The 12,679-nt window shown below is 49.8% G+C and overlaps 1 protein-coding gene across 9 annotated transcripts in view; it reads right to left on the bottom strand.

Moving 5' to 3' along the window:
- CLIP2 (CAP-Gly domain containing linker protein 2) overlaps positions 1–12,679 on the bottom strand; it is a 162,191-nt gene that overhangs the window by 75,720 nt on the left and 73,792 nt on the right. For all 9 annotated transcript variants that reach the window (XM_044001978.1, XM_044001977.1, XM_044001975.1 and 6 more), the window contains one exon: positions 1,014–1,564. In XM_044001978.1, the coding sequence (XP_043857913.1) occupies positions 1,014–1,564 (551 nt within the window). The remainder of the gene's footprint in view (positions 1–1,013; positions 1,565–12,679) is intronic.

Genomic DNA, 12,679 nt, shown 5'->3' on the forward strand with positions numbered 1-12,679 from the left:
GTAACTCCCCCCCATGACTCCCAGTTCTATCCTCTGGGGACCAAGCTGACCAAGGCCAGACCCTTCTCGGCATGACAGGCCTTTAACTCCTTGAACCCAGCTCTCAGATCTCCCTTGAGTCTCCTCCGGTCTAAATATTCCCATTTCCTTCAACTCATCCCCCAGGCCCTTCCTTCCCCATCTTGGCTGCTAAACACGCTCTGGCTTATCAATGTCCTTCTTAAACAGCAGCCGGAACTGAACATATACCGGGCTCCTGCCCCCCACCCCCACACCCCAGAAGAACATAGGGTCAGAGCAGGCAGCTTGGCCTGTTGGGCCCCCAGATCCCTGGTGCCCAGCACCATATGTGGTGAAAACGTTTGCCCCTGGCTAGCCCCCATGACTTCATCAGCCCAGGGAGGGATCTGATGTCATGACTAGTCACCAGGCCGACAGTGCGGGTCACTCACCGACCTGCAATGCATCTTCTCAGAGCATCGCCTGGGACACACACAGGTTAAGTGATTTGCCCACCCAGTATAGGTCAGAGGCAGGATTTGAACCAAGGACCCCAGACTTTCGGATCCATTCTATCCACTGCCCCATGATGCCTTTCTGTGGGAGCTTTCATAAAGGTTATTGAATCGGGCTGAAATGAACCACAGCAGTCTTGAGATCAGACAAAACTGAGGGTCCTTAGAATTCACCTTGTCCATCCCTCTCATTTACCCACAGAGGAATCTAAGCCCCAAAGAGGTGACATGGGATCAGGGATGCAGAGCCAGCAAGGGGCACATCAGGAAATGAAGGCCCAGAGGTCACACAGCTCTTCTGTTAGACTGTAAGCTCCTTGAAGACAGGGACTGTCTTTTTCCTCTTTTTGTATCCCTAAGTACTTAGCACAGCGCTCTGGTACATAGTAGGTGCTTAATAAATGTTGATTGATTGAAGTGGCAGAGTCAGGGTGTGAACACACACGCGCACGCACGCACACACAACCAAAGGGCCGGGCAGTTCCACCACCCACTCACCAGGACACGATCTCCGAGCCGCAGGTCCTTGTCTCCCTTCTTCACTGAGCCGCTGTCTGAGAGGTTGGAGCCAGACTCGTTCCCCGTCTTCATGGAGCTGTTGAGGACGCTCTCCCGCAGGGGGATAACCCGTGTGGACAGAGGGGGTGTCGCCGTGCCAGAGTGCAGGGATAGATTCTGGGCTGTCAGCGACTCCACAGAGTGGGCGTCGCTGCCTGAGCCCTCGGCGGTGGGCTGCCGCGTCAGTTTGGAGGGTCGGGTGAAGATGCCCTGTAACGGCTGGCACTCAAAGTAGCGCACGCCACCCACAGAGCCGTCATTCTTGCCCACGGGGTCATCCAAGACCACACCGGCCCACTGGCCCGGGGCAAACTGCGTCTCTCCCAAATACTGGACGACTCCGGGCTTCACCCCGTTCACCCAGACCCGCTCGCCCACCACGAAGTCCCCCAAGAAGTCATCACCGACCTCTGCCACCTTGGGACACGGCTTCTCTGCGGGGGTGGCAGTGGCCGCCGTGGGTCCAGATGCCTGCTTGTGCAGAGGAGAGCCTGTATGGGAAGAGAGATACAGGTGTCATTAGGACCAGAGAGTGGACCCTGAGGGAAGGACCTCTTCATTTTGCAGATAAGGAAACTGAGGCCCAGAGAAATTCAGTGACTCACCCAATGGCAGAGAGGGAGCCAGCGGCAGAGATGGGAATCAAACCCACGGCTTCTGGCTGCAGATTCAAATCCTACCTCAAACACTCCCGAGGTGGGTGATCACAACCTACCTGAGTCTCCATTTCCCCATCTGTCAAATGGGAGACAATAATTGCCCCTCCCTCCCAGGGCTGTTATGAGAATTGAGAGAGATAAAATATGAGAAGCACTTGACAAACATTAAAGGGCTTTATAAATGTGTGCTAGTCTAGGCCTCAGTTTCCTTTTCTGTCAAAGGGGGGAGTTGGGCTGAATGATAGCTAAGATTCCTTCCAACCACAGCTGTAAATTCTTTTTTTTTTTTTTAAGTGAGGCAATTGGGGTTAAGTGACTTGCCCAGGGTCACACAGCTAGTAAGTGTTAAGTGTCTGAGGCCGCATTTGAACTCAGGTCCTCCTGAATCCAGGGCCGGTGCTCTATCCACTGTGCCACCTAGCTGTCACATACAACTGTAAATTTTAGGATCCTGGGAAATTAAGGCTGAGGGACAGGGGAGGACGTGCTCAAGGTTACACCAGGAGCCAACGTCCTGGCCTAGCAGTGAAGCCCTGTCTCCTGATTCTCGCTGCAGTCTATTACCTCCTCACCTGCTAGCCCTGGCAGTCAGTGATCCGGGGCTCCCAAGGAAGGTGAGGAAGCTGGAGGCGAGGGAGGGGGCTAGAACCCTCAGGAGCACCTTGTAGGCCCTTGTGCCATCCCAGCAGCCACATCTACCTCTGCACCCTCCTCCTCATTCCCAGGCAGCCCCCTCTCTCTCTAAGTGTTAGGCAGTATTATTATAATATTGACGTGAGGAAGCTGGACTATATGGGCTGCGAGGTCCTTCTCAGCTCCACTTAATGATTCTACTTGGGCGACTTTGCCTCTTTGAGAGCCTCATTTTGCTCATTTGAAAAAAAAGGGGGATGGGGCAGCTAGGTGGCACAGTGGATAAAGCACCAGCCCTGGAATCAGGAGGACCTGAGTTCAAATCCGGCTTCAGACACTGGACACTTACTATCTGTGTGACCCTGGGCAAGTCACTTAACCCCATTGCCTCAAAGAAAAAAGAAAAAAAAGGGGGGGCTGAGCTAGACTAGGTGATGTTAGACCATATTAGACCATGGGCAGAGGGGCAATACAATGGTTCCTGAGAGCCGAGTAGTGCCCTCCTCTGCCGCTTTAGGAGGGTCTATGAGATAAAAAGTTAGACACAACAAATACAATCACTCTGAGCCCCAAGTTGGGAAAATCCCTAACATTTAGGCAGAGGTTTGGCTCTCTGTCTTCATTAACACCCTTATCTGTCTCTGGTTAAGCTTCGGACTCTAAAGGACTGAGACAAAACCCAGGTAACCAGAAAGAGACTTTGGGTAACAAAGCAGTCGATTACACCAGCAGAGGATATTAAAGAACCAGCAGATCTTTTCTTGAAACTTCCCTCAGTCCCTGAGCAGGTGGGCATACTGGGGCCTGAGTCTTCTGCTCTGAGATGCCCTAGGGCCAAGGGTCCAGTATCTGCCCTCTCGGCCTCCAACCTTCTTTCTCCTTTCACTAACGGCCCCTGGGCTGCCACACTTTCCCAGCTCGGCTCTAGATGGCTCTTCGGACGGTCAGAATCTTTTCCTGGTTCACACCTCAGTTCCTTAGCACTGTGAATGATCTCAGGCTTTCTTTGTACCTGGTCCTTATGGGCTCAATAAAGAAGTTTTCCCACCTAACAAAGATAACTACTTTCAAGTAAAGTGGGGAAAATCAGCAGTCAGTGGATCTCTACCTAGATACCACTGTGAGACCTTGAGCAAGTCACTGAATGTCCTTGGGTCTCAGTTTCCTCATCTGTAAAACGAGAGGGCTGGCCTCTGAGGTCCTATATTTGATGCCATGCTTGTATGATCCTAAATCCAAGGCTCTTACTGAAGGGATACCCAGGATTTCATTCCAAAGCCTTCAGAAGCAGACCCTGTTTTCCTAGAAAGTAATGAGTTCTGAGCTTTTATTTGGTTCGCTTTTTTTCCTTTACTGTCAGGACTCCCTCCTCCAGCCTTACACACACACACACACACACACACACACACAAACACACACACACACACACTGTCTGCCCCCCAGCTAGTCCAGGTAACCACCCACAGCCCAGGACAGGGATGGATCTGCCGGGGCAGGGGGAACAGGCTTTCCTGTGCCCCACCTGGCATGTGGAATCCAGGGCAAAGGAGGGAACCTGAGCCTCAGTCAAGGACATCTTGAGGCTGTTAATTCATTTGGAAAGAGCATGTTCCTCCGAGAGCCTGTTAGCAATCAAAGTGGGATCAGGAAGCCCTCAGGCTCCCAAGCCAGCACACAAAGCCTACCTCCTACCAGGGAAAGGCAAGGAGGGGATCTATTACCCTTTCTCTTTTCTCCCCACCCGTCCTCAGAGCCTTCCCCCTGGGCCTTACCTCCCTCGAGTTCCATGAACTGAGAGCGGAGCAGAGCTGGGAGCTGGGACACCTTCGTCCTTCCTATGCCCAGAGAGACCCACTGACTGGCTGCTAGGCCTCGTGGAGAGGAGGGAGGAGAATTGGGGGAGGGGGAAAGGGAGGGAGAGAGGGAGGGACTTAACCCTTCTGATTCCTCGGTCCTTAAACAAGGAACGTTCAGAGCTGGGAAGGCCCCAGTGGTCAAGTTTAAACCCTTCATCTTCTAAGAGCAAACAACAACTCAGAGAGAGAAGAGGCGATTGCGATCTCAGGGGAGTTAGTGGAAGGGGCTGAACTGGAACCCAAGTCTTCCTTGTCTCTCACTTTCCATTTCGCAGTTAACCCATCAGAGCCCATATTAGAGAACCAGAAGGAGGGGGGGAGTGTCCAGCTGGGTCCCAAGGCTGGTGAGGAGGGCTGGGCATCGCCAAGACCCTCGGTCTGTCTCCCAGAGGAGAGGGCAGCAGGGGCACGGGACACAGGGATGGCCGAAGAAGCTGGACTGGCATGGGAAGGGCAAAGCTGCCCCACGGGATGACCCAACCACAGAGAACAAGCAATTCCGGGGGGAAAAATCCAACAAGTCCCCAATGTGCCATGTGGGCGGGTACCGAAAATACCAGATCACAAGAGCAGACAAGGCAGGGCAGAGGGGTAGAGGAAGAGGTGGAGGAAAGCTGGGGGACAGACAGTTAGAAGGAGAGACCGAAGGACAGAGGTGGAGAAAGGGAAAGGGAAGGAAGGTGAAGGGAGGAAGGGAGGGAGAGCAGAAGGGGACAGGAGGAGGGAGACAGTGAGCCCTCCCAGATGCTTCTGGGTAGCGCATGGATGCAAAGCCCCTCACATATTTGCCAACGTAGCAAAGGGCCGGGAAGGGGGATGGGGGTGTTCACTAGGAGGGAGCGAATTCTTGCTAAGGAGTAATGGTTGATAAAGGTTTACTTAATGACTGTTCTTTGGAATAGGTAGATTTTCAGAGGGAAAGAAAATGTCTCGACACAAAATAATCCAAAGGAATGGGTTGGTAATGGTGGAATTTCAGGCATGGTTTGGATTATATAGTGTCTGGAATCTCCTCTAACTCTGAGATTCTATCCTGCTGGATGTGGGATTTGAACCCAGACCTCCCTTGACTCCAAAAGCAGTGTTCTTTAACAACAATAACAACATAAGTTGTTTTCTTTTCAGCTCCGAATCCTCTCCCTCCTTCTACCCCCACACCCACCCCCTGCACCAGGGTACTTTCTACCTCCCCCCACTGTCTCCTTTCTTAAGACAGAATGGACTTTGGGAGGATGGGAAAAGAGGCAAAAGATGCGTTAGTCTGGACCGAATTCAGAGAAGGGAGGATATCCCCAAGGGACGAGCATGTGGGAGCAGCAGAGATACACAGTCCAGCCCAGACCCCAGGTCAGGCTGTTTCTCAGGTACTTGGCCGGGCATGCCTTCCCTTGCTCAGCCTAGGCCCAGGCCTGGAGGCTGGAGTGTCACGGCTAGCGGCCGAGTCAGGGGAGTCTGTTCCAAAGGGTCCTTCCAAGTCCAGAGCTCCGAGGCTGACAACTTTCCTCTTTCACAGAGAGATGAGATGGGCCCTGGCTGAGGGCCCAAGGGGAGGGCAGGGGCACCACAGCACCCACTGCCCAGCAAGTACAGAGAGAGCTCAGCCCGCCCCAGGGGTGACCCCAGGCAACAGCAAGGGCCCAACCCACCCCAAAGGGTCTGAAATCAGCAGAAGGGAATTTCAGGACAAGCTGAGGGCACACACACACACACACACACACACACACACAGATCGTTATCAGGAGAAACTCCATCTCTGGCCCCTTTGCCTTTGTGAAGGCTGTTCCCCATGCCTAGAATGCCCTCCTTTCTCACTTCAGCCTCTTGGGATCCCCGGCTTCCCTCAAGGCTCAGTTCAGAGGCCCATCTTTCCAGATCCCTTCTCATGTTAATGGTCTCTGCTTCTTCCACAGCCCTGGCACAGTGGATAAAGGACTGGGACTGGAATCTGGTAGACCCGAGTTCAAATCAACCCTCAGACACTTCCTAGCTGTGTGATCCTGGGAAAGTCACTTCACCTTGTTTTCCTCATCTATAAAATGAGCTGGAGAGGGAAATGGCGAACCACTCCAGTATTTCTGCCAGGAAAACCCGAAATGGAGTCACAGAGTTGGACATGAAGGAAACGTCCCAACAACAACTATGGATTTACTTTGGGGCTGTTTTTTCTCTGTTCTTTACTGTTTGACTCTGTATAGTATTAACTTTGTTGTCTAAGATTTCTGGTAATTACTTTGTGTTTACTCTCTCTCCATTTTATATGGACTTTTTTGTGCACATGTTGTTCCCAGGCCCCACTAAGAAATAACTTGTTCAGTTTCTGCCTTTTTATCTCCAGGGTCTACCCCATGGTGGGCCCGTAATAAATGTTTATTGATTGAATAATGGACCACCAGGAGGCAAGATTGAGGAGGGGAGGTCTGGAAGGGCCTTGGAAGCCACATTCATTTTACAGATGAAGAAAATGAGGCCCAAAGCAGTTCAGTGACTTGCTTGTCCATGGTCGCATAGCTAGTAAGGGTCAGAGGTGGGTCTTGAACTCGGGTCTTCCTAACCCAGATCTGAGCCTCTGCCTCCAAAAGCTCCCTCCAAGGTGTTAAAGGCCTGCCAAGGAATGAGTGTGTCTCTTCCCCTTCCACCTATGTTTGCTAAGGTCTCTCTTGCCCTTCCTTCCTCTCCTCCCCCAGGTGGCTCAGCTGGAAGTTAATAGGCCCCTCAGGCCAGTGTTTAGATTAGGGCGGGTGACTAAGTGCTTAGGGATCACGCCCCAAGCTTAACTCTCAGGATCCTAGGCTTCAGGCTGGCCTGGTGGCCCAAGGGGGAGTGCTGAAGGACCGTGCTCAGACCACACTTTGAGCTCCCAAGCGGGACCAGAAAAGGCAGCGTCTGGCTCCAAACGCCAGAAGCCAGGCTCCCCACTAGGTATCCTGAAGCCATTCCCAAGCACTGCCCAGCTAGCCAAGAACTGAGATGGGGCTAAGAAGATGAGAAGAGGGGCAACTAGGTGGTGCAGTAGATAAAGCACTGGCCTTGGATTCAGGGGGACCTGAGTTCAAATCCAGCCTCAGACACTTGACACTTAACTAGCTGTGTGACCCTGGGCAAGTCACTTAACCCTCACTGCCCTGCAAAAACAAAAACAAAAACAAAAAACAACAAAAAAAGAAGATGGAGAAGAGGAATGATGGGAGATGAGGAAGGATCACGAGGTTTGCTACATTAAAATCAATACCGGGGGCAGTTAGGTGACTCAGTGGATAAAGCACCAGCCCTGGATTCAGGAGAACCAGTTCAAATTTGACCTCAGACACTTGACACTTACTAGCTGTGTGACCCTAGGCAAGTCACTTAACCCTCATTGCCCCGCAAAAAAAAAAAAAATCAACATCACCGAATGTCAGTACCACTGGGGCAGTATGACATAATGGGTGGAGCCTGGAAGTCAGGAAGACCTAGGTTCAAATCCTGTCTCTGACATACACGAGCTGTGTGACCTTGGACCAGTCCAGAGCACCAAGACTAAAAGTTGCAAAGATAGTGCTATCTGCATCTGTAGAGAGAGTTTCCTGATTTGGGAGTTCCTTCTATCAATGAAATAATAGATCCAGTCCCTATCCTTACTATTCTATAGCAGGATAAAGATGACTATTCTACCCTAGAATGTCAGGGCTGATTCAGTCTACTTCCCTTCCTGTTATGGAGAAGGAAGCAGAGGTACAAAGAGAGGAACTGACTTACCCAAGGTCCCACAACAAGTCAGTGGCAGAGCTAGGACTAATGTTGCCCCTTTTTTTGGTTTGTTTTAAGTGAAAACACTAAGTTTTCTTTCAGTCCAACATGAGAACCCACTCCCCCTTCCCCCCGGCTGCCAGGAGAAAACTCCCCTAAAGCTGAAATGTTTTCTCCACAATGTCCCCCTTGCCCTTTGCTGTGAGGCCCTGAACAGCTGGTAAGCAGCTACCCACTCGGCAGTAGTCACCCTCCGTTAACCACCCATGCCTGACACTTTACCACTGGAGTCTCCATGGTGCCCCAACTTCTCCTGGGAAATAAGAGAAGACCTCAATTATCATAGCTTTAGAGCTGGGAGACCATCTCATTGAACCTTCTCCTTTACAGAGGAAGAAACTGAGGCCCACATGAAACAACTAGGCAGCAGCAGAACTAGAGTATGGTAGTGAGACCCCCCTGCCACCCGTAGGTCTGCAAGGCCTCCATCTCCTCCTTTCCTCTATCCCACACATAACTCGTCACAAGGCTGACAACACAGCAAGTGATCAGGAACCTGAAGGAGCACAGGCCATGGCATAATTATAACTGACCGACCTCGACCCTGGAGAACACATGAGCACATGAACATTCCTCCTGTCACTGGAGAGGTGGGGGACTATGGGTATGGAACACTGTATATACTATCACACGTGGCTGATAAGCTGGTTGGCTTTGCTGAAACATTTTTTTAAAGTCTTTGGCACAGTGGGGAGGAATAGATTCAGAATGTGATATAAACAAACAAATGGCATCAATTAAACTTTCTAAGAAGCACACACGCAAGCCCTCAAAATCAAATCAAATTCAAAATAAATGACCTGCTAAGGCTGCTTCTAGCTCAGGATCTGAGTTCTTATGTATGATTTGGGGTGGGGGTGAGGGTGTTAATTTTTTATTGAAAACATTTGTTTTTGTCGATGATTTGGGTTTAGATGTTTTTCTTTAAATCCACTGGCTTTAGAAGCCAAGGATGTGGAATCAGGAAGGCCTGGGTTCAAATCTCGCCTCAGACATTTATTGGGCCAATCACATAACTTATCTGGGCCTCAGTTTCCCCATCTATGAAATAAAGGGATGGAACTCTATGGTCTCCACAGTCCCAACTCTAAATCTATGATCCCCTTCTGATCTATAATTAATCTAAAAATAGAATATATATTATCTAACAACAATATGCTAATATTAATATTCTGATATATAATATAACCTGTAATTCTAATCTATGATTCCTATTCTAGTTCTCCTGCTTATCACCTGGATGACCTTGGACAAATCTTATCCTGTCTCTCAGCCTCAGTTTCCTTCCCTAAAAAACAAAGAGGTTGAACTGGGATGATTTCTACAATTATAAGCCAAAAACTCTAGAAAAAAAAATTTTTTTTAATTTGCAGTTTTGTTTTGGAAAGGATAAGAATAAGGCAGGAAATCCCCCACACACCTTGTCTGGTGTTTTTATTTTCCTCTGAGTTGGCTTCTGGGAAAATTAGGGGTAATTTTTTTCAACTTCAGTTAAACTTACTGGCTGAGCTGGGGGAACTCTGACCGCCTAGCTAGCTCCTCTTCATCCTCCCACCCCCCAATCCTACTATCTCTCCAAAACTATACTGACCTTTAGAAAGGGCTCAATCACACACCAGGAATTTACACTTGCAAAGGGCCAGTGCACTGAATCACCCAGCTGCCCAGGCCCAGAAAAATGCCACCTACCTGCTCCTAGGGAGAGCTCAGCATGTGCTTCCTGCCCACACCCCACAGCTCTCCGGGGCCTATGAGTAAGCCTTCTGGGGGAAAGAAAATCATGACCACAGAAGAGGCTCTCAGCATCATCGGCTCTACTCTAAGAGAACAGTTCTGAAAGCTATGACCTTCTCTAGTTAGGGAGAGAGCCGTCCAAAATTCCTTTCTTGGGGGCAAAATGAAAAAGTCCCAATGAATAAGAAATCAGAAATCTGTAACCAATACTGTGAGTCTCCTGAATGAATGTCAGACAGAATCAGGCTTGGAGAAGCTAGGGTTTTCCATATTTCTCACTGATTCACTCATCAATCAATCAATCAATCAACATTTATTTATTTGTTTGTTTATTTATTCATTCATTTACTTATTTACTTACCTATTTGTTTGTTTGTTTGTTTTGCAGGGCGATGAGGGTTAAGTGACTTGCCCAGGATCATACAGCTAGTAAGTGTCAAGTGTCTGAGGTCAAATTTGAACTCAGGTCCTCCTGAATCCAGGGCCAGTGCTTTATCCACTGAGCCACCTAGCTGCCCCCTCAATCAACATTTATTAAGCGCCTACTATATGTCAGGTACTGGTCTAAGCACCAGGGATACAAAAAGAGGTAAAAGACAGAAAAGACAGTACCTCCCTCAAGGAGATCACTGAAGACTCCATCCAAATGATGCCGCTTCCATAGTTTTGCCCAGGGTCGGCTCCTATTGTAACCAGGCCTCTTACAGCAGATATTCTCAAGTTATAGGGTAGGAGGGGGCAGCTAAGTGGTGCAGTGGATAGAGCACCAGCCCTGGATTCAGAAGGACTTGAGTTCAAATTCGACCTCAGACACTTAACACTTACTAGCTGTGTGACCCTGGGCAAGTCACTTAACCCCAATTGCCTCACCAAAAGAAAGAAAGAAAGAAAGAAAGAAAGAAAGAAAGAAAGAAAGAAAGAAAGAAAGAAAGAAAGAAAGAAAGAAAGAAAGAAAGAAAGAAAGAAAGAAAGAAAGAAAGAAAGAAAGAAAGAAAGAAAGAAAGAAAGAAAGAAAGAAAGAAAGAAAGAAAGAAAGAAAAGAGTTATGGGTTAGGTGCAGCGTGCCCCACCTAATGGATATGTTTACCATCTAATAGGACACTAGACCTAGAACTGGAGGGGATCCCTGAGGCCACCTAGTCCAACCTCTCATTTTACAGAGGAGGAAACTGAGGCCCAGGGAGGTTAGTGACTTGCTCAGGTCACCCATGTAATAAGTGTCAGGAATGTGAACACAGGTCCTCTATCTCCAGAGTCAGGGCTCTTTCCACTCCTACCAAAACCCGACAAGTGGCCCCAACACCAAACAGAGGATCCCGAGGGAAGGAGGGGGAGGGGCCCTGACTCACAGGGCTAAGAGGAAATCCCTTTCTGGGGAAGGAGGGCCTGGATCCACATACCCAGGAAGGCAGGGGAGCAGGGATCTGAGGCCACTGGGGGAGGTGCAAGGGGGAAGCTGAGGCTGAAGTGGACACATCAGCTGGAGAGGGAGGAACAGACAGCAGGAGACTCATTCCCGAGCCTCAGAACGAAAGAACGGGAAGACACTCTCCCCGACCCTCCGCTTGTTTGGGGGAGGCTGGTGGGGGGCAGTCCACAAAGTGAAACTTGCTTAGGTTGCCGATTTTTCAATATTTTGATTGAGGTTGATTTTTCTCTTTTTTCTTTGTTGGAAGGAAGGAAGGAAAGTTAAGAAAGAGGGAGGGAAGGAGGGAGGGAGGAAGGAAGGAAGGAAGGAAGGAAGGAAGGAAGGAAGGAAGGAAGGAAGGAAGGAAGGAAGGAAGGAAGGAAGGAAGGAAGGAAGGAAGGAAGGAAGGAAGGGAGGGAGGGAGGGAGGGAGGGAGGGAAGGAGGGAGGAAGGAAGGAAGGAAGGAAGGAAGGAAGGAAGGAAGGAAGGAAGGAAGGAAGGAAGGAAGGAAGGAAGGAAGGAAGGAAGGAAGGAAGGAAGGAAGGAAGGAAAGGAAAGAAAGAGGGAGGGAGGAAGGAAGGAAGGAGGGAGGGAGGAAGGAAAGGAAAGAAAGAGGGAGGAAGGAAGGAAGGAAGGCAGGAAGGAAGAAAGGAAGGAAGGAGGGAGGGAGGGAAGGAGGAAGGAGGGAAGGAAGGAAGGAAAGGAAAGAAAGAGGGAGGGAAGGAGGGAGGGAGGAAGGAAGGAAGGAAGGAAGGAAGGAAGGAAGGAAGGAAGGAAGGAAGGAAGGAAGGAAGGAAGGAAGGAAGGAAGGAAGGAAGGAGGGAGGGAGGGAGGAAGGAGGGAAGGAAAGAAGGAAAGGAAAGAAAGAGGGAAGGAGGGAGGGAGGGAGGAAGGAAGGAAGGAAGGAGGAAAGGAAGAAAGAAATGAGCATTGACATAGTGCCTACTATGTGCCGAACGCTTTACAAATACCTTCTCATTTGGGATGGAGGAGAGCGGGGGATGCCGGGGGAAATTCAGGTGACGTAAAAACAAAAGCTATTAATATTTATTTTTAAAAAGGGGATTACTCTTGGGGTTCTGATCTGGAAACTTCAGCCTCTTCCAGCAACAGTGTGGGCTGCCGGACATGTAGTGCCCTCCCTTCCCCCGCAGCCACACCAGCCAGTCTGGGCACTTGGATATCATGTCTGAGGGCAGCAGGGCCTTGCGGATACCCTTGGAAATGGAGAATTCCCCCTGGCCTCAGGAGAATGGGTCACTTCCAGTTTGGGCCTGGCCAGGCTTAGAGAGGACAGAATGTCAGCCCTGGGATCAGGAAGACACTTAGAGCTTGCCTTGAACACTGGCTGGGTGACTTTGGGAAAGTCATTTAACCCTTTTCTACCTCAGTTTTCTCATCTGCAAAATGGGGATGATTCACACAGAGCTGATGTGAGGAGAAAATGTGATCCTAAATAAACCTTAAAGCACTAAACTGGGGGCTCCTAACATTTTTTATGTCCTGGACCCCTCTGTCAGTCTGGGAAGC

This window comes from Dromiciops gliroides, chromosome 4, assembly GCF_019393635.1.
Source record: "Dromiciops gliroides isolate mDroGli1 chromosome 4, mDroGli1.pri, whole genome shotgun sequence".
NCBI classification, from domain to species: domain Eukaryota; kingdom Metazoa; phylum Chordata; class Mammalia; order Microbiotheria; family Microbiotheriidae; genus Dromiciops; species Dromiciops gliroides.